Genomic DNA, 21935 nt, shown 5'->3' with positions numbered 1-21935 from the left:
GCTGCATCAGGGTTGTGTTTGACCTCAGGGGACCGGGGTGGGTATGGCCAGGATAGGCGTTGCCAGTTTGATGTCACTTGTGTCCTGTGGCGGACCAAGCGCTCTGCCAGTGAAAACAAGCTCCCGAGCTCAGTTTTTGGCTGCGATGGCCTCCTGCAACCCTCTGCCAGCAAAACAGAGCTCATTTTTGCTGGCAGGGGCACCGCAAGCTGGTCATTCGCTGTTTCCACGGCAGCCCTGTGGGACAGATCTAAGCACCCCAGGGGCCGTATCAGGCCCACGGGCCTTGAGTTTGACACCGCTGCTCTATAGCTACATTGGAGTGTCCCAGCAATAGATACATTTTCAGCTTAATTTTCTTCATTCATACTTTTAGAATATCTATATTTATCTTAACTTACACGGTAAACTTGTTATTAGCTACAGATTCATTGTAGGACCTGTGCTTGAATTCATACATTTATATTTAAAAAAAAGAACCTCATTTCCCACCAAAATGAAAGAGGCAGTGTATTACTTATTCTCATAAAAAGGTGTAAAATATGTTAGGTTGAGAGTTAATTATCTTTATAAGTGAGGGAACATCTGAGCTCAGTCATAACACTCCAACTCTTTCTTCTCAGTTTGAGGCTCACCAGATGGTAAAGACTATAACTCTAGAAATTCCCAAATAATTCTCAATTAATTAGGCTGGTTGGAAATACAATTTCAACACATCTGAGGGGCACCACGGAGAGGGCAGTACTCACAACAGCACACTAAGATTTTTTTTTACTCTTTATTAAAAATGATCTTGTATTCTGTAGAATGATGGTTAGATAGTATCATTGATGCAATGAACATTAATTTGGACAAATCCCAAGAGACAGTGGAGGAAAGGGTAGTGGTGGGATTCAGCCAGTTTGCACCAATTCGGAGGAATTGGTTGTTAAATTACACCCCCCCCCCCACTATCAAAGTGGATCCTGGGCGCTGCACTGCAATGGAGAAATGGAGCAGCCAGCGTGAAGGAAAGAGAAAGCCGCTTTCCCTCTTTCTTCTCCCTACTCCTCCTCCTTCCTTCGGGTCAGCCGCTCCGTTGCACATTTCTCCATTGCAGCACAGCTCCCATGGTCCACTTTGATAGCGGGGGGGGAGTAATTTAACAACCGGTTCACCCAGGGTCAGGTTGGCCATCGCATGGTGCCCGTCCAGCATGTTCAGCAGAGCTGGAGGATGGGGATGTGCCACAACTCCTACAACAGCCAGCCTGACCCTGGCCGAACCGGTTGTTAAATTATTTGAATCCCACCACTGGGACAAGGGGTCTGTCATACTATGGTCCATGGAGCGGCAAAGAGTCAGACTGAACAACAGCATTCTGTAGACTAGATTGGAGGAATTGACTGCATATAACTTTGTATCAATGCCCCACAATTATTTTACTTTACTTACGGGATAACTTTAATTTCTTCCTTTCCATGTAAAATATAATCAATGACCTTATAAAAGGCAATTTCCTACAAAAAACAGAAACCAGAGTTGACATTCGTAATAGGAGAGTCAATAGAGAAAGATATCTTTTCTGGTTAGTAACTTACTCTGCCATCTGGAGTTCGAGGTCCTGAATAAGGTGGAACTTCACCCATTAATACTGGCCACAAGTCAAAGAATTCCTAGAAAATGAAATAAAAGTTAAAAGAGGAATACATTTTAAAATGGAGAACTATTCCTAATATCCTTTTTTTTTTAGTTGGGAGAAATATCTTTTCCAAACAGATGTTCTTTGTGAGGCTATTTTTAGCATTGTATGATAGATTCCAGTGGATTAGCTTTGCAATTACTCATCTGTGTAATAATGGAGCCTGTTTTGAATATTTGCATCATTTTTTCCTTGCTCAAATCCAAGTAACTCAAGTAAATTCTGAAATTTAAGTACATGAAGTTTGCATACGAAAACCCCCAACTTTCATCCCTATCATTTCCAATGGAAAGGATGAGTTGTTGCCATTGGCATGGAAACAATAAATTTAACCAATTTAACCAATAAACTAATACAAAATCGGGAAAACATTCCAAATAAATTGTTGGACTTGCACAATTCTGTAGGAAAGTGTGGCAGACAAATGCTGTATTTCAATGGCTGGGCACATAATTTGTATACAGAAAGGCCAATTCGTGAAACTAAATATGGAGTCCTTGGTTACTCTATAAGCTTCGTTGATCTAGCAATTGATGATATTACTTAGTATGGTAATGAAACATCTGCAAAAAACCCCACCAAACTAAGAGAGTACCAAGGACCCCACAGTTCAATCCAGAGCTACAAATATTCTCTTCTATCAAAACTAAATATGTTAGGGGAATATTTTGAAGAATACCAGATAATAGCACTGTAAATGTTGCAGTATTTTGTTTGTTTCATTCTGATTTTGCTGCACCAATATTTTGACATAAATGGAAGAGGACATGAAAACTTGTGGAACTGAAATAGACAAGCTTACACTGAGCCACACTTAGGAACAATTTACCTTTTGCTTACTCATATCCAGAAGACCTACTGAATACCTGTCACAGTTCAAATATGCTCTCACTGTATAAAAAGATTTGTGGAATTGTCTTTCGATGTCAGTCAGTTCCTCAAATACTTTATTGGCTGACCACAGTAAAACCTGCAGAAGAACAAAGCCAGTAAGATAAATTGCCTAGACAGTCTACTGAATTCAGAAGTGTTAGATCAGGCGCAGGAACAGAAGACGTGACCAGCTCGATACATTTAATAACTTTATTAGTTACAAAGTAGCAAGACAAGACTGCTGGCGCGTTGCCGGAGCTCTCCTTATATTCGCTCCCGGCAGGCGCACCGCCCCCTTGACAGGGATTCAAATCTCCCGCCCGATGGCTAGCAGCCAATCAGGGTGGATGTCCTTATAAGGACATAACACTCCTCCCCCCTTAGTCCGAACTGTCAAATCTCGTCCACAAAAGTCACGTAATCGCGCAGGTACGTAGGACGCCTCGGCACCCTAGCTGACCTGCGCAGTCTCACTTCTTCTCCGTCTCCGGCCTGGATGGATGGGGCTCCTTCGTCTCCTGGTTCCCTCTCCGGAACCGGGCTCGGTTCGGCTGTCGAGTGAGCGGGATCACCCCCAGCGCCTCCGGCCGGACCGCAGACCTTGGATGGCTGGTTCTGTTGGTCTTCCTCCTGGCCTGTGGATCTATCACCTCGTCTCGGTTGCTCGGTTCCGACCCGGGAAGAGCGTCTGAGTCTCGGTAAGTCAGTCGCTTGCTCCTCCCTGGTCTCCCGGGCGCTGCGGTTCGGTCGCGGTCCGGCCTGCTGCCGGTTGGGTGGTGGTTCCGCTCGGTGCCCTCGGGTCCGGTCCGCCGGCTGCGGGTGGTGCTGGCTATCGTTGTGCTGTCCGACCTCGCAGGGGTGGCGTTGGTCCCCTTGGTTGGGCTGGTGTTGGTCTACCCCGTCTGGTTGGTGGTGGTCGACCTGGTTGGGACGTTGTTGCGGGACTACCTCTGCGGAGCGGCGGAGGTCTCCCCTGCCGGGGTGGTGTAGGTCTCCCCGGCCGGGTTGTTGTTGGCTTTCCCTTCCCCCTAGTCCCTGGTCTACCGTCGGGTGGTGCCTGGGGTCATCCGGGTTGGGTTGTTGTTTCCTGGCTGTCTTCTGCAATGGGCGGGGGTCCCTCTCGCCGGGGAGTCGTGTGCCACCCTCGCCCATGGGTAGTGGGGTGCCCGTCTTGGCTGGGTCCCAGTCTACTCGCCTGGAACTGCGGTCTCCCTGGCTGGGCTGGTGTCGGCTGCCGTCACTGGTGGGGTGCGCTGCTCCTCCTCTGGGCAGGTCCCAGTCTACTTGCGGGCTGGGTTGGTAGTCCCTGGCCCTGTTGTGCCGGGTGCCCACCTGGCTGGGTTGGTGTTGCCATCCCCCATGCGGTTGGCCCCGGTCTACCTCGCTGGACTGCCGACGTGACAGTACCTGGTAGTGTGCCGGGCCGACCTCGTCGGGATGGCGTTGCTCTGCCTCGCAGGGATGTGGTAGGCCTACCTCGTCGGGGTGTCGTAGGCCTACCTCGCCGGGGTGTTGGAGGCCTACCTCGTCTGGGTGTTGTAGGCCTCCCTCGTCAGGCTGGTTTTCGTGTGCTCCCCCCACCTTTTCTGGAGTTGGTCGATGTGACGTCTACAGACCTGTCCATCTTCCAACTCGACGGTGTAGGATTTGGGGCCGGTTGTGCTGGCAATCTTCCCCTTCAGCCACTTAGGAGAGCCGTTGAAATTCAGCGCGAAAACTGAATCTCCCTTGCTGAAGGCGCGAAGCGGGCGGCTGGCGGTTGCGGTCACTTCCGGGCTGTATTGGGGGTGCAGCCGGTCCAAGGGTGACCTCAACCTTCTGCCCATCAGCAGTTCGGCCGGGCTCTTGTGGGTGGTGGCATGTGGCGTGATGTGCTGGGTGAGGAGGAAGTTATCTATGCGTTCTTGCCAGTCTCCCGGGCCCATCTTGGTGAGGGCTTCTTTGGTCAGTCTGACCATGCGTTCCGCTTGTCCATTTCCGGCCGGCCTGTAGGGGGCGGATAGGGCGTGGCGGATGCCCAGTCCTGCCAGGAAGGACTCCATGGCCAGGGATGTGAGCTGGGGGCCGTTGTCCGAGACCAGCACGTCCGGTAGTCCATGTGTGGCGAACAGACGGCGCAGGGCTCGGATCGTCGCTTCTGTTGTGGTAGATGCCATGGGTACCACCTCGAGCCACTTGGAGAAGGCATCTACCACGATGAGGAGGTGTCGCCCCTGCATCGGACCCGCGAAGTCGATGTGGATCCTCGACCAGGGATTGCTGGGGGTCTCCCACTTTGCGACTTCGGATTGCGGCGGTGCTGGGCGAACTTCTTGGCACGGGTCACATCTGGAGACCCATTGCTCAATGTCTCTGTCCATGGAGGGCCACCAGACGTAACTCCGTGCCAGGGCCTTCATGCGGATGATGCCCGGATGCCCTTTGTGCAGAGTCTCTAACGTTCGCCATTGCAGAGTGCTTGGAATCAGCACCCTGTCTCCCCATAGCAGACAGCCCTTTATGGTGGACAGCTCCTTCTGTTTCCTGGCGAACAGGCTGAACCTCTCCTCTGTCTTTTCCGATGGCCACCCTCTGAGGATCCAGGACTTCACTTGGCGGAGTGTGGGGTCCTTTTGGGTGTGAACGGCCACATCCGCGGATGCCACTGGACAGCTGGCGTCGTCATCTATATGGAATAGGTGGAGCGTGGGGGCTGGGTCTTCGACTGGATTCTTTGACGGGCATCTGCTGAGCGCGTCGGCGTTTCCTATGGCTGTGCCTGGCTGGTGCACGAGCCTGTAGGAGTAGCCGGCTAGGAAGATGGTCCATCTCGTCATCCGTGGGGACATGAAGGTCGGGGTGGGTTGGTCGCCTGCGAGGAGTCCCAGGAGTGGCTTGTGGTCGGTGACTATGGTGAAGCGTCTTCCGTAGAGGTATTCGTGGAAGCGCTTCACTCCAGCCACGATGGCCAGGGCTTCTTTGTCCAGCTGACTGTAGTTCCGTTCTGCGCCGGACATGGTCTTCGAAAAGTAGGCGATTGGGGCTTCCGTGCCGTTGGGCAGTTCGTGGCTGAGGACTGCCCCCACCCCGTATGGCGACGCATCACAAGTCAGCTTGATGGGCAGCGTCTCGCTGTATTGGATGAGGACGCTTTTGGACGTCAATAGTCCTTTGATGGCCCGGAATGCTGCTTCCTCTTCCTGGCCCCACTTCCAGGAAGCCGATTTCCCCAGCAGGCGGTGGAGTGGCTCAGCAACTGTGGCTTTCTGTTTTAAGAAAATGGCATAGAAGTTGAGCAACCCAAGGAAAGCCTGAAGCTCCGTTTTGTTTTTTGGGCTTGGAGCTTCATGGATTGCTTCCACTTTTGATTTGGTGGGGTGGATGCCCGTGCTATCAATGAGGTAGCCCAGGAACTCGACTTCCTGTGCTCCGATGATGCACTTGTCCCGCCTGACTCTCAAGCCCTTGGCCTTGAACCGTTGTAGGACGAGCCTGAGCCTCTCAAGGAGTTGGGCTCTTGAGTCACCGGAGATGAGCACATCATCGAAATAAGGCACCACCCCTAGAACGCCTTGGAGAAGGCGTTCCATCATAGATTGGAAGATGCCGGGGGCAGCGCTGACTCCAAATTGGAGGCGGTTACATTTGAATGCCCCCCTGTGCGTGACAATTGTTTGTGCCTCCGCTGTTTTTTCATCCACTGGCAGTTGCTGGTAACCCTGGGCCAGGTCCAGTTTCGCGAAAATTGAGCCAGATCCCAGGGAATGCAGCAGGTGTTGCACAACTGGGACTGGGTATGCGCTCTGTGCCAACGCCTTGTTGATGGTACAACGGTAGTCGGCGCAGATGCGCACAGACCCATCATGCTTCAGTGGGGTCACAATGGGGGTCTCCCATGAGGCATGATCAATCGGTTCCAGGACGCCCTGGGCGATCAGCTTATCCAGCTGCTCGTCTACTTTAGGCCGCAGGGCAAACGGAACTCGGCGGGGCTTGAGCCTAATTGGGGTGATTCCCTTGTCCAGATTGAAGGAAATTGGCCTCCCCACAAATCTCCCCAGTTTACCATCGAAGACTTCCTTGAACTCTTCGTTGATGGTGTCGAGTTCGTCCCTGTGGATTTCGTGGATGCCCTCGATGGAAAGCCCCAGCGGCTTAAACCACTCCACACCTAACAGGTTCAGTTGGCTGTGCTCCATGATGGTGATGGGCAGCTCTCCATTGAAGTTGTTGTACTTTACGTGGATGGTGGCTCTGCCCAGGATTCTAATGGGGTTTCCGTTGAAGTCCACAAGCCTCGACTTCGGGTTTTTCAGCTGGGCCTTTTTGTAGGATGGCTTCAGCTGCTGTAGGTGCTGCCAGTCCATGATGGAGTAGGCAGATCCGGAGTCTACCTCCATCTTGCACGGTGACCCCTCTGCCAGCAGCGTCACGTGGAACTTGGTGGTCCCCTCGTTGCTTGTGTGAGCGATGGTGGTCTGGTGCACCGTTCTATTTCGGGGATGTTCCTCCTCCCCGCGCCGGGACTGGTTTGAGGACCGTTTGGATGTCCTCTGATTGTCTTTGCGATTCTCCCGGAATCGTGGTCTGGGCGGTTCCGGGGCTGGATCTGTGGCTCTGCAGGCCTCTGCGATGTGCCCCCTCTTCAGGCATCGGCGGCAGGTCGCGTCCCTCCATCTGCAGGTTGCCCTGGGGTGGTCGCCTCTGCAGCTGCCGCATCGTTCTCCCCGGTCGCCATGCTGTGGGTTTTCCCGCCTGGGGGGGCGGAAGACCTTGTGGACGGCCATTTCCTCATCTGACTCGGATTGTGTGGTTGCCTCGTCTGATGAGGTCAGGCCCGACTTGTGGATCTTATGGATCCCTCTTGCCTTTACCATCGCGGCGGCTGCTTGCTCAAATGTTTCGGCCGCTGTTGCCTCGTCGAGGACGTCTTTGAGTGGAATCCTCTTCCGGCTGAGGAATTTCTTCTGCAGCCCCACATCTCGCATTCCAAAAACAACGCGGTCTCGGATGGCATTATCCACGTTGTCGAACTTGCAGTTGGCAGCGATTTGGCGAAGCGCTGCCACGAATTCCTTGATGGATTCACCTTCCCGCTGGTTTCTTTGCTGGAAGGTGAACCTGTTTGCGATGGGGGTGCCTGTAGGTGCGTAGTGCTCCTGTAGGACTTCCTGCAGGTTGTTCCAGGACATCTCCTCAATGTCCCTGGGTGCCACGAGGTCAATCGCCATCTCCAGGACGTCCGATCCGCAATGAGCCAGGAAGAGGGCTCTTTTCCGCTCATCGTCGAGGTTCTGGTAGCCATTACCTCGCAGGAACTGTCGGAATCGGACCATGTACGACCTCCACTTCTCCCGGGATGGATCGAATGGGTTCAGCGCGGTCATCGGGGCTTGCGGGGTAGCCATTCTGGAAGTCGCTGTGGTGTAGTGACTTCAGCTCGGTGGGCGATCGTGCCGTGAGTCTTTCTCAGGTTCTCTTCTCTAGTCCTTCGTCGCCAGTGTTAGATCAGGCGCAGGAACAGAAGACGTGACAAGCTCGATACATTTAATAACTTTATTAGTTACAAAGTAGCAAGACAAGACTGCTGGCGCGCTGCCGGAGCTCTCCTTATATTCGCTCCCGGCAGGCGCACTGCCCCCTTGACAGGGATTCAAATCTCCCGCCCGATGGCTAGCAGCCAATCAGGGCGGATGTCCTTATAAGGACATAACAAGAAGCACCATTTCTGATTTCTGTCTCTTTCTGTCTTAATAAAAATTAGATCTCATGGACAAAGTCAAGCCAGGCTTCATACACAATTTATTATATAAATTATATTAAATGTTAAAATTCATTGTCGTTTTCTTTGAAACACTTCCTTGCTTGTTTGATCTGTGATATTTGAACATTCCTAAGGACATTTTTTTAAATGAAAAGAAATAGTGATTGTAGTATGATGTGTGTGTGCACATGTCTATGTGTGTGAGAAAGAGAATGATGATTGTATACAAATACATATGTTGTGAATATGTGTTTGATGATGATTGCACATGGATACATGTGTGGGGTTGTGTTGGGGGAGTATATGAATATGATCTTGGTGCACCACCAATCAAATTGGAAGACTCCAATGGGCACACAATAGGATGATAGTAGAGAAAATAGCTGTACAGTGGTACTTTGGTACTCAACTGTTTTGAAATTCATCGAATTTGGTACTCAAAGCATTTTGACAGATAAATGTTGTCCCGGTACTCATCATTTGTTTGGTACTCAACACCCAAGCTAGAACTTGTTGACGGTGGCTGCCTTGTGCTCGTTACATTGTTCCTATGGGGAAAAAAAATTGTTCGGTTCTCATCGTTTTTGGTACTCACTACATCTCTCAGAACCAATTAACAATGAGAACCAAAATACCACTGTATAGAGGGTGGGTGGTAATCAGCAAAATCTGAGAGTTTATGAGTGGAACTGAGAAGTACCTAGGACACTCATAGAAAATCATTTAAATTTTCGAATCATGGCCAACTATTTAAAACTCTAAGTTGTCAAGCACTAGTATGAAGCCATTTTCTTCTCAGCATATACCATGTAATGCACAGAAAAAGCACGAACAACTAAGCTCACTTTATCCCTCTTGCTGGAATTTCCAGAACTGGATTAGGCAAACAGTATGAACAATATCCTTTATGCTGCAAAATTGTTTCAGTTGCTTCAAGCAGTATATATTTTCTATTCAGCATCTGTCTAAAATCGTAAATACTTTGAGTAAATACTGAATACTGTCTGTATTTTTAAAATGTTCCAAAGATCATATTTAAAAACAAACAAATATCAAAAAGGGTCCAACATCATTCAAATATGATACTTGTCTTTGGAATTCTGATCACGGACTGAAATAAATTATGACTGGCATTTGTTTTCTGTAATGTGAAAGAATATGGACCTGGTCTTAGGAAGGGACAAAGAATAACCAGATTGTTAAGGGAGTGTTAGAAAAGTTTACTTAGTCCCAGTGGTGAAATTCAAATTTTTTTACTACTGGTTCTGTGGGCGTGACTTGGTAGGTGTGGCAGGGGAAGGTTACTGCAAAATCCCCATTCCCACTCCACTCCTGGGGGAAGGATATTGCAAAATCTCCATTCCCACCCCACTCTGGGACCAGCCAGAGGTGATATTTGCCGGTTCTCCGAACTACTCAAAATTTCAGCTACCGGTTCTCCAGAACCTGTCAGAACCTGCTGGATTTCATCCCGGCTTAGTCCAGAGAAAACAGAAGGTACAAGAAAAAGATCAATATAAACCTGCCTTGATTTTAATTACTGTACCTGTAGAATACAACAGTTTTTAAACTTTTTGGTTTTTAATAGTCATACAAATGCTGAGAATACCAAATGGCATATTGCCTGGTGGTGGGTCATTTTTCGTTGATTTTCTGAAAATATTCAGGTCCCACATTGATGCATATTTTTTATTGCAATTGACCTTTGTCTATTGTTCTACTGTTATAATTCATTCTAATATTTGAGGGGCTCCTACGAAAACGAGGGGCTCAAACTATTTTCCAAAGTACCAAAAGGCAAGACAAGAAACAATGGATGGAAACTAATCAAGGAGAGAAGCAACCTAGAACTAAAGAGAAATTTCCTAATGGTGAGAACAATCAACCAATGGAAAGCTTGCCTTCAGAAGGTGTGAGTGTTCTATCACTGGAGGCTTTCAAAAAGAGACTGGACAATCATTTGTATGAAATGATATAGGGTCTCCTGCTTGAGCAGTGGGTTGGACTAGAAAATCTCTGAGGTCGCTTCTGACTCTGTTATTCTATGTCCTATGTCAGGGGTGTGAAACTGGCAGGCTGCGGGCTAGATGCCTCACGCACAGGCCACACCCACCAGTAGTGGGATTCAAATCCCGGCGCTACCGGTTCACTATTGGTAACATGCGGGCGTGTTTGCCTTGCGAGCACGTGGCGCTTCTATGCATGCACAGAACTTTTTTAATGACGTCTGGGCGGGTGGGTGGAGCCTCCCGCCGCTGCCACTACCAGTTCGCCTGAACTGGGATGAACTGGGAGTAACCAGCCAAGGCTCAAGGTTGACTCAGCCTTCCATCCTTTCTAAGGTAGGTAAATTGAGGACCCAGTTGTGGGGGCAATAAGCTGACTTTGTATAAATATACAAAAGGATGAAGGCTATTGCTGAGCACATTGTAAGCCGCCCTGAGTCTTCGGAGAAGGGCGGCATATAAATCAAATTAAAAAAAAAAACAAAAAAAAAACCCACCACTGACACCAACCCCGGCTCCACGAAGGGGAAAATATGTTGCAATATGTCACGTGATGGCCACATGACGCTTTGAGTTTGATACCCGTGTCCTATGTTCATTCCTTGATTCTGACCACCTATTAAGGGGTACTTGTGTAGAGAACTGAACCATTCCAGATTTTGAAACTAAGCAGAGAGAGAAGACCAAGAGCCAAGAAATATAAGAAGGCAGAAAAGGTTCAACCTGTTTTGGCTTCAATAAGGTTTGTTCCAATCCCGTTCTGGTTTTGTAACCTTTCTATGATCCTCAAGACATATAGTCAGTAATTTCTGAAAGCCCTTTGACAGAAGATGTTCTTGTCAAAACAAAACAGTCCTGGGTCACAGGCACATTTTTAGAATTCGTTAAAAACCTGGCACCATACATACATGTATGCACACACACACACAAACAGATAGGTTTAGAGATAGCAGATAAGCTTAGAGAAGTTTCCTCACCTGACCTTTTCGTGTTTCACAATTATGAAGGTAGCTCAGATGATAAATTTTCAGGTTCAAGGAGGCAAAATTGAGATATTTCAGGAACAGCTGAGACATTAAAAAAAAACTTTGCTCAGTTACGCAACATACGGCAATGCAGTTACATTTAAATGTAGATATTGGGGACTAGAGAATGTCTCAGAAGACGCTTTCCCAGTACTTACATTTTCATCTGCACTGGTGAAAAAAGGACCTCCGATCTTATTCACTGCCATGATCACAGCAACCACGTCTTTGCCATTCATTATTGGTGTGGCAAGAATGTTTTTTGTAGTAGACTCAGTAAGTTCATCAACAAATGTACTAAACTGTTGGCACTGTTTTTTTTTAAAAAAAGAAATAAGAACACTTAACATGTAACCTACCATGTTTCCCCGAAAATAATACCCTGTCTTATATTTTTTTGAACCCTGAAATAAACGCTTGGTCTTATTTTCAGGGAGGTCTTATTATTTTGGGGCGCATGCAGCAAGACGGAACTCCTTTTGCAATTTTACCTGATTTCCAGCTCTGTCTCCCTAACCAGAGGAAATGGCGGGGACTGACTATGCATGTGTTTAAATATTTTCGGGGAGGGTTTATTTTCAGGGGTGGCTTATTTTAGCGCATGCGCTCAAAAGCCCGATTGGGCTTATTATCAGGGGATGTCTTATTTTCGGAGAAACAGGATAACAGCCTGACCCTTTTTTTAACCCTTCTTAACACAGCATAATATAGAATATAGAAATCATATTTGATTTTTCTTTGTTCCAAAATTATCTTGATATGACTTCTAAAATCCCATTAAAAATAGTGTTGTCAAGTTAGGTAGGTTGTCCTTTAGAGGTGCAAGGTCAGGGAGACACCAATATGCAGGTCACACTAAATGGGAGGAATTTTGACCCAAATTTGGAACTTATCTACAGCAAAGCTATATTCATCCTGGGCAAAACCATGTTTGAGATTATGATTCTTAAGTATCTGAGTGAGCACTGCCTCTCCATGGACTCACAATCTGTCTCCTTTCATTTGCAAATTGTATATTTACCAGTAAGGTTCTACTTGCTCTGTCCTTCAAAGTAAAAATTCACCACTTTACTCAACTGGATGCCACAGAGATCTGTTGGAAATTAAATATGATAAATTCTCTAGGGAAAATGTGGAAGCTGCTATCTTAATATATTTAGAGGGCATTCAACTGGGGAAGGGTAAATTACACAGTCAAAGCTATTTACAATGTCACACCTGAGGGAAAGGGGAATCAAGCTGGTTTTAATTCCACGTAGAAGGGACTATTTGTTTACCTTACCTACTGTATCTTACCTACGGGTCTGTGATGAGCAAATGACTCGGTTATGAAAGCGTACTTAACAATGAAGTAATCCCATCAGAAACCATTTATGGACTGCAGGGATTTCAAATTAATAATACTGACTTGTGTGTGTGCAGATATAATAGGACACAATTTTAAGACTGGGAAGAAGTTCAATATACTTGTGCCATATGCCACAAACATTTGTCATCTGGGAGGAAATATAAGTAGTCCTCAACTTATGACCACAATTGAGCCCAAAATTTCAGTTGTGAGACAGTTGTTAAGTGCATTTTGCTCAATTTTACAACCTTTCTTGTCACAGTTGTTAAGTGAATCACTGCAGTTGTTCAGTTGCTAACACAAGTCAATCTGGCTTCCCCGTTGACTTTGCTTGTCAGAAGATCACCAAATGGGATCACATGATCCCAGGACACTGCAACTGTCATAAATATGAGTCAGTTGCCAAGTGTCTGAACTTTAATTATATGACCATGGAAATGCTGCCACAGTCATAAGTGTGAAAAGTGCTGAAATCTTTTTCAGTGCTGTTGTAACTTCGAACAGTCATTTAATGAACTGTTGTAAGTTGAGGACTACCGGTACTTTTGTTTCTGTCAGGCTCTAACAATCAGACCCACATGTGTGGAGTTCAAAGAAGCTACTTTATTGTTATATGTTTATTCTACAGGAATCTCCCCAGACTGGTAGCTTTCCCTTGGGAAAGACTAGATAAGGCTCAATGGCATTCAGAATGGAGTGAGGGGATCAGACCTTGCCTCTCGGGTTTACCTAAGGATTCCATGCTAATTTTCCCCTTGGATCCTCCTCCCAACTGGAATGGTTGCTGTCCAACAGATTTCCACTCAGGAACTTCCCTGAAGGCAATATTCCTATCCTGCCACAACATTTTTGTTGATTCCACTCTGTTGTCCTTTGTTAACCAAGTTAATTTACTTCCAGATCAGCTGCAAGACAGCACATGGAAATGTTCTAGTTTCTAACTTGAGAGGCTGATGTTCTGAGGAGCTTAAGTGCAGGTGAGTCATTTTCCATTGTCAGGAATTTCCATTTCTCTCTCTTAGGATCCTCCCCTTCCACCCTCATTTGGGAGTACTATTTCTTTTTTTAGCAGGGAGATGGGCCCTGACAGCTTGTTGGCCTCCCCCTCTTAGCAACAGTAATGTTTACTCAATGAATGGCATCAGTAGGGACACAGTGTTCTCCAGATGATTAGCTAGAAGGACCATTGATTGGTTCTCAACACTTCAAGGACAACTGTAGTGTGAGCAAACCTGGTTAGCTTCAACCAGTTTCTTGGAGAGTGAAGCCAGTAGCAGTGTGGAAGTGCTTCTGAAATGAAAATGATTGCTATCTTATAATGTAGTCACACCCTTCTCACTTGAAAAACTTAAGCAAATTGGCGTTAGCAAATTATATTTGAAAATCCTTTGAATAGTACTATTCAACAGTGACTGAAATGTTTAAGTTCTTTGAAGAATTTAGAAAGAGCCCTGTATTATTGGACTAAACAACCATCTATTTCAATGTCTGACCATCGATAGAAGAGCAATCCCCTGTCCATGCTTCCAAACACCAGGCATCTAGAGGCACGTTCCTTCTTCTGCACCAATCATACTTTACTAATTCAGAATTTCTTAAGGATCCCTTCCAATTTCTGCAATTTTTCAAAATTATTTGATGATACACCTTTCAGTTTGGTTGCTTGAAACAAGATGGTGTTGTTTCAAAAACCAAGGAAAGGAGATGTTCACCCATAGGAGCTCAGTTAGATAATGATGAGCTGGTTTCACTCAACCTACTTTCCCTTATAGTTGAGGGATGGGAGTAAGGTAAGAAGTCTGTATGTCCACTTTGGGCTGGAATTAAGAAGGTAGATATATAACTGACACCTTGCAAGAAACCTTCAACTGCTATGAGATCTCCTGAAGATCTCATGTGGTCTGAAAATTTAATGGATAACCAGTGCTGTGAATCACTCTTCTTAGATTCAACCTAAGAGTCATTATGTGAGATGGGCAGCTATATAAATGTGATAAATACATTTTTAAAATAACTTTATGCAAGTCTACAGTATTATGTAAATGTCATCATTCTTCCCCAAAAAATCATCCCTTGTGCAAGAGAAACTCAAAAGATGCTAAACCTCCCATCTATGGACATACCAGTTCAGAGTCAGAGTTGATAGCTTTAACCTCCATATCATCCCTATAGAAATATCCATATTTTGTCCAATTTGTTCAATATAACCCCTTCACTCCAAGCCAGTATGGCAGAGATAGTCAACTGAATAGCCATGGCATTGGAAAGGAAGGTATGGGGAGGGAAAGAAGGGGGGGGAAGATCAGTAATGCGCCATTGGGCAGTCAAGAAGAATCCACAAAGAAAATACAGGAGGAAAAATGCAAAGTGGTAGAAACAAGGAGCAAATCAGTTATTTGGAAGCACATTGTTAGGTTCAGCTTGTAGCTTACTCCTAACTTGTTGGTCAGGCAATATATCTGTTTCTTTAAGAAACAACTGAGCCACGTAATCAGGGTTTGCTGAACCCTGTAATTAGGCTACAGTGCATAAATAAGCAGCGCAGAGAAGCGTTCTTTGTTCCTGATTGTTCCTGTTCCTGTTGCTTCCTGCGTCTTTCTGCTGATTGGTGTTAGACTGGATTGTTATATGGTACTGTATACCGAGAGTTACTAAAGTCTGTTTGCTTTGGTAAGGGAAGATACTTACTGGACTGATATTACTGTTTATGACCTTGGACTGTTTTACCTACACCGAGACTGCTTATTATGTTGTATATAAAGTATTTTTCTCACACGAGCTGCACGTTTATCTCCTTCCCTGTGTGTTTCTGCTCTGCTCGTTGCACAAGCAACAAATACTTTTTACATACACACTAACACACATTCCACATGTACAGAATAACAAAATGCTAATAACAGTCTAGCCAGAAACATACAGACCAGAGAAGGCAATTTAAAATGAATGAATAGATCAAAAGAGGGAAAAAAAGAATCCCCCCAAAAAATTAAATTACAAAGAGAATAAATAAAAGAACTTAATCTCTAGAGAAAAGGGAGCCAACAAAGAGACCTTTGCTGTGCTAAACCACAACAAGAGGATGGAAAAATAGATGAACACACAAGGAATGTAAACACAATTATTCTGTTTTTCTTATTGTTCCTAGATTTGTAAAAGGTTTCTTATGCTACAACTCATGATGTGCGACAGATCTTTGATTTAAAGAGCTGCTGCTCTTGTTCTATCTAGGCACATCAAGTAGAGAAATAGCTACACAGCCAACCCACCCCCTCTCCATAATAAGCCTCTACAGTGGTACCTTGGTACTCATCATTACCGTATTTTTTGGAGTATAAGACACACCGGAGTATAAGGCGCACCTTAGTTTTTGGGGAGGAAAATAAGAAAAAAAGCTGATTGGCAGGTTGATCGGCCTTCCGGAATATCCCCAATCAGCTGTTCCCAGAGGTGAATTTTAGCAACAGGTTTCTTGATTGTGAGCTCTGTGCCTTGCTTTTTTTTTTCTTCTTCTTTTTTTTCTGCCTCTGAAAGCTTCCGAAACAGACCTTCAGAAAAAAAGCCTCTGAAGCTCTGTTTGGGGGCTTCTTTTCTGAAGCTCTGTCTGAGGGCTTCTTTACTGAAGCTTTGGTTTTGATGTTTTTTCAGTCTCTGAAACCTCCGTTTGAGAAGCTGGGTGGGGTTACATTCGGAGTATAAGACGCACCCAGATTTTCATCCTCTTTTTTGGGGGAAAAAGGTGCGTCTTATACTCCGAAAAATACGGTAATTGGTTCTGGGAGGCACAATGAGTACCAGAAACAATGAGTACCAAACAAAATTTTCCCATAACGAATAATGTAGTGAGTCACAAGGCAGCCAACACTGACAAGTTCTAGCCTGTGCATTGAGTACCAAACAAATGATGAGTACCGGGACAAATTTTTCATGTTAAAATGCATTGAGTAGCAAATTTGATGTGTTTCAAAGTAGCTAAGTACCAAGGTACCACTGTATTATATTTACTGTTTTCTTCTATTAAGAACATGAGCAGACTGTGCCAGATCAGACCAAAGGTCTATCCAGCATTTTGAGTTGACCAGGCAGATGAATCCAGGAAACCAAGTTCATGACATAAGGACAATTATCCTCTCTACTGTTGCTTATAATCAATGGAAGTTAGGCTATGTTGCCTTCAATTCTGGGGATAATAGCCACTCAACAAGGGTTTTGTCCCTTGAATATCCAATCCCATGTGACTGTCTACTCTTCCTTTGAAACTTATATTTATGGCTAACAGGACATTTTGAAGAAGCAAATTCCTTAATTTAACAAACAGCTGTCTGATGTCTTTAATTACTTCTGAATCTCTCGCATTTTAAGTCATTGGATGATCTCTTGTTTAGATATTATGAGAGAGGGAGAAAAACATTTTCTGTTTTTAACTCACTATGAATTATTTGATATATCTCCATACAGATATTTCCTTAGGCCAAAGATAGGCTACCTGATGATCTCCATAATAATTCCCACAATCCTTTGCTTAGGGCATGCCAGTTGGGGCTAAGGAGAGGTAAAGTTGATATTAAGTTGTCTATTTAGATCTAAAAAGGCTATATTTTTTTCAACAAGGGTAGCTGTATCTCAAGGGCTTCCTGAAAGTCCACAGAGTAACCTCAAGCCTTACCTCAAGAGCATTCTGGATGTTTATGGTCTTCTTGGTCTGAGCAACATGGCCCAATACACCTGTGTCCAGCGGGAAAACAATTTCAGAGTCAGAGGTCACCAGACATTCATCCAAGGTGCTGTCCTTATGAACGTTGAACAGTCGGCTAGCCAGCTCTGGGATGCCATTTCGCTGCCTGTACATGAACAGACTGCACCATGCAGCATTGATGTGAGCACTGATTCTTTTGAGGGTTTTGAAGACCACTTTCTCCATGTTGATGCTTTCCTGCATGTCTTGTATCAGCTCGAAAAGAGTTTCTGTTTCTACCGGGTCCATCCCCTCAAAACCCATGGTATCTTCTGAGGACTGTTCACCGTTCATCTTGGGACAGAAGACTCTGTCCTCCAATTTCTTCTCAAAATACTGCTTGGCAAAATCTGGATTGCTATCCAAGAAAGTTTCGACTTCGTCTTTGTTGATGCTCATGATGGGGAATTCTGATTCTGGAGCCTTCAGGCAACGGCTGTGCAGAATAAGGTGGTCCCACAAATACAGTGTTTGTGTAGAGTGTGGAGATTATAATCAGCAAGGCAATTATCCAACAACAAGCTATTGTTTTGAGAGCAGATCTTCTTAACCAAGCAGCTTAAATGACTGGTTTCAAATAAGGGCGTATGTATATGTGATTATGATGTTCCCCCTCTCCTAATGGTGCTAGTAGAACTGAAATAAGCTTCTTGGAGTCTAATTAAATACACACAGCTCAATTGTAATCCTTAGCCAAGTCAGTTTCCTATCTAATTACACCTGTTCTCAGCAGGAGTGTATCTAGTCAGGAAAAACTAATTATAAATGGACTGACATAGAAATGGCCCGAAGAAGCAGTTATAGTACTATGTATTTTCTCTAAGAAATGATAACCTGTTTTTTTGATGGAAGAGCTGGCTCATTGTAGGCTGGCCATGTGTTGGATTTCTACTTAAGGCATTCAAATACTTGATATCTTCTGCTTGGATAATCAGCAAAGAAAGAAGCACCCATACAGGTATCAGTTATATTTCCTGAAATTAAATGATCTTGAGTCAGGGGCAAAAGAAGACCTTGTTCCTTTCAATTCTGCATTAAGCCAGAGCTCTCCCAAAATATGAGCTTTAGTTCTGAATGTTGCCTTCCTGGAAAAACATTGAAAAATTTGAATATTCCTCCAGAGGAAAGCATATTAGATGGCCAAAGATTTGGAAGGAAATTCTCACAAATAATAGAAGGCTTGGATATGTCTAGCTTGGAAAAACAAAATCACGATGAATGGCAACGAGGCATAAAGGTGTCTGCAAGGTGCCAAAAAAGCCTAGGTGGCAATGCCCGTTTTTCATATGTGACCAAAACATTTCCTCGTTTCAGTGTGTTTCATTTTTTTCATCAGTCCGTTAGATGGCACTACAGCTCAACAATTGCAATTTCAAGGGCTATTTTAACTCAGGGAAATCTCTCCTTCCAGCATATGTTGAAAATCCTGAATTAAATTAGGATGTACAAATCACTGAAGACCAAGACATGTTAATCCTCAGCTTTGCTCAAGATTATTACATTGGAGTATGCACAATGCACATCATATTCAGAAAATTGTATCCCAAGAAATAGCAGAGATTCAATTTGGGCCAGATCTGCAGTAGCAATAGCAATAGCACTTAGACTTACCGGTACATACTGCCCCATATTGCTTTACAGCATTTTCTGGGTGATTTACAATGTCAGCATGCTGCCCCCAACAATCTGGGTCCTCATTTTAACCACCTCGGAAGGATGAAAGGCTCAGTAGTTTGAAGCAAACTGGAACTGAACACAACACAAAGAATAGAATAGAATAGAATAGAATAGAATAGAATAGAATAGAATAGAATAGAATAGAATAGAATAGAATAGAATCTGGAAGGGTCCTTGGAGGTCTTCTAGTCCAGCCCCCTGCTCAAGCAGGAGAACCTATACCATTTCAGAAAAGTGACTGTTTAGTCTCTTCTTAAAAACCTCCAGTGATGATGCATCCACAATTTCTGAAGGCAAGCTTCAGAATTGAAGCTTGCGGTTAATTGTCCTCACTGTTATGAAGTTTCTCTTTAATTCCAGGTTGCTTCTCTCTTTGATTAGTTTCCATCCATTTTTTCTTGTCCTGCCCTCTGGTGCTTTGTAGAATAATTTGACCTCCTCTTCTTTGTGGCAGCCCCTCAAATACTGGAACTAGTTTGATCTGAATCTGGATTTCAACAAGCTCAATCCATCCAATGCTAAACAGGGCCATTGCTTCTGTGAAAAAAGGTTCTTAGCAAGTGTCAAATAATGGAGACAAATGATAGAGACAATTGGATTCAGGAATTATCAAGGCTCACTTCATATCAAAGGGATCATATTAATAAATGAGACTACCGAGGTCAACCTAATCATAGTGGAATGATAATTAAGTCTATTATGATTTGTTTCATGCGTATTTTATAATTTCTCAGCAGTGCACACCATGAATAGTGTCAGTTGTCAGATGATCCCCCAATTATTTACTGGTGTTTAGATAAAGCTCACTACCTCTTAAATGACTCCTTTCCTCCCCCCCTTACTTTATTCTTGGATGACATGATTTATCAAATCTTGTTAATCAACTCACTGGTGGAAACATATACTTGCAAATAATTAAGTAAAAGACTTTATATATTGCCTTCTTTCTCCCCGCCTCCAAAATCAGCTCCTTATTATCAGGCCTTACCAAGGAATATTATTGTCTGGAATGTTATTTTCTTGAGCACATCTATATATATAAAAGCAAAAATCACTCACGCCGTAATTGTGAAATCTCTAGAATTGTAAAGCCTACAAACTTGAAATTTGCCATGTATATTCCTCTTAGCTTCTAGGTGCTCACTAAAAAAGGATTTTTGAAGTGACCATCAGAGCATTAGTATTTCCTATATTATTATTAACATGCTCTGATGCTAAGGAGTTCTACTCCCTCTCCCCACCTGAAAAGTAATCTGTTCCAAATGCAAAACACAAGCAGAAGAGAGGAGTTTCACTTTCAGTTTTACTTTCACAGCAGGAAGCAGCTTTAATACAGAATACTTGAGCTAAGCCACAGCCAGGCTCCTTCCTGTCTCCTTCTTGCTCACACAGCAAATATTGTTTGAGTTTCCAAACACCCCTCAACTCCCTCACACACTGACAGGATACTAGCCAGATGAATGCCAATGGATGCTGCGGGCCGGGACATTCTACTCCCCCTCCACCTCTGTTCCAACTGCCAGTTGCATTATATTAACACACTCTGATGCTACGGTGTTACACATTCTACATTAAGTTTCAGGCTCTAAGTGTCAATTTATCAAGCCCAAGCACATAGTTTTATAGCGAAGCATGGGCGTCCAGCTAGTTTTACATAAAACTCTTGTCCTTCTTTCTGAAAATTTGGAATGGTTGTTTCACAGAGAGCAGATATCTGTGGTAAATGTCATTAAATCTATCCCAAATCAACCACAGGTGGTTCTCGACTTACAGTCATTCATTTAGTGACCATTCAAAGTTACAATAGCACTGAAAAAAGTGACTTATGACCATTTTTCATATTTATGATGGTTGTAGCATCCCCACGGTCATGTGATCAAAATTCAAATGCTTGGCAACTGGTTTGTATTTATGACGGTTGCACTGTCCTGGGTGATACAATCAGCTTTTGCAACCTTCTGACAAAGTCAATGGGGAAGCCAAATTAATTTAACAACTATGCTACTCAAATCAAATCAAGTTTATTGCAGTCAAAGACCAGAGACCGAACTAATAAAAGCACTTAAGGAATATCCAGTTAAAAATTTTAGAATAAGGTGATAAATAACAGATAAAATCTAAATTAAAATCACAAATTGGCATTCAATCTCTCAGTTACACATGGCCTAACTATACTATAATACCAATCCTTAAACTGTGAGGCCGATAGTCATTAAATACTAAAATGCAAAAGAGTAGTAATGCAAAAGGGTTTGCTACATTAGTTGTGTAAAATAGCTATGGTGGATTAATCACATGTTTTTGACGAATCCCCAGTGTTGTTGCGTAGAATCCAGCCACCTGCGCCATAATCACAGTCTACTAACTACTAACAAATGGAATACCTTATTTTTCGGAATATAAGACACATTATTTCCCCCTAAAAGAGGCTGAAAATGTGGGTGCGTCTTATACACTGAATGTAAATTTTTCGAAGCTATTTTCCAGCCCTAACTAGGTGCTAGCAAGTGAAGCGATCTCCGTGCTTTGCCTGCTTTTCTCATTGCTTCTCTCTCCAAAGATCAGTTGTGCTTTAGAAGCTGTTTTTTATCCCCAAACGGGATAAAAAGTGCATGTGTGCACTCAAAACCAGCAGACTAATGTGCTGAAACTGACCAGACTAAGGATGCTAGGCAGATGAATACCTGGTAGGCAGATTTTTTCCCCCTATTTTCCTCCCCAAAAACTAAGATGCGTCTTATACTCCAAAAAATACGGTAATTCACTTAACAACTGTGGCAAGAAAAGCCATGAATGGGGCAAAACTCACTTAAGAAATGCCTCACTTAGCAACAGAAATTTTGGGCTCAA

At 44.3% G+C, this 21935-nt stretch overlaps 1 protein-coding gene across 1 annotated transcript in view; it reads right to left on the bottom strand.

Annotated features, from left to right (window-relative positions):
- PDE6B (phosphodiesterase 6B) overlaps positions 1-17807 on the bottom strand; it is a 44630-nt gene extending 26823 nt beyond the window's left edge. Inside the window, exons 1-6 of the mRNA XM_070935447.1 lie at positions 17340-17807; positions 11487-11639; positions 11281-11370; positions 2511-2651; positions 1581-1655; positions 1435-1499 (exon numbers count right to left, since the gene is read on the bottom strand). Of these exons, the coding sequence (XP_070791548.1) occupies positions 1435-1499; positions 1581-1655; positions 2511-2651; positions 11281-11370; positions 11487-11639; positions 17340-17807 (992 nt within the window). The remainder of the gene's footprint in view (positions 1-1434; positions 1500-1580; positions 1656-2510; positions 2652-11280; positions 11371-11486; positions 11640-17339) is intronic.
- Between the last annotated feature and the right edge of the window lie 4128 nt (positions 17808-21935).

Source organism: Pituophis catenifer, unplaced genomic scaffold, assembly GCF_029215685.1.
Source record: "Pituophis catenifer annectens isolate HBS135680 unplaced genomic scaffold, rPitCat1.0.hap2 SCAF_2, whole genome shotgun sequence".
Taxonomy (NCBI): domain Eukaryota; kingdom Metazoa; phylum Chordata; class Lepidosauria; order Squamata; family Colubridae; genus Pituophis; species Pituophis catenifer.
Note: the sequence above shows the minus strand (reverse complement) of the source record. Positions and strands in the feature narration are given on the sequence as shown.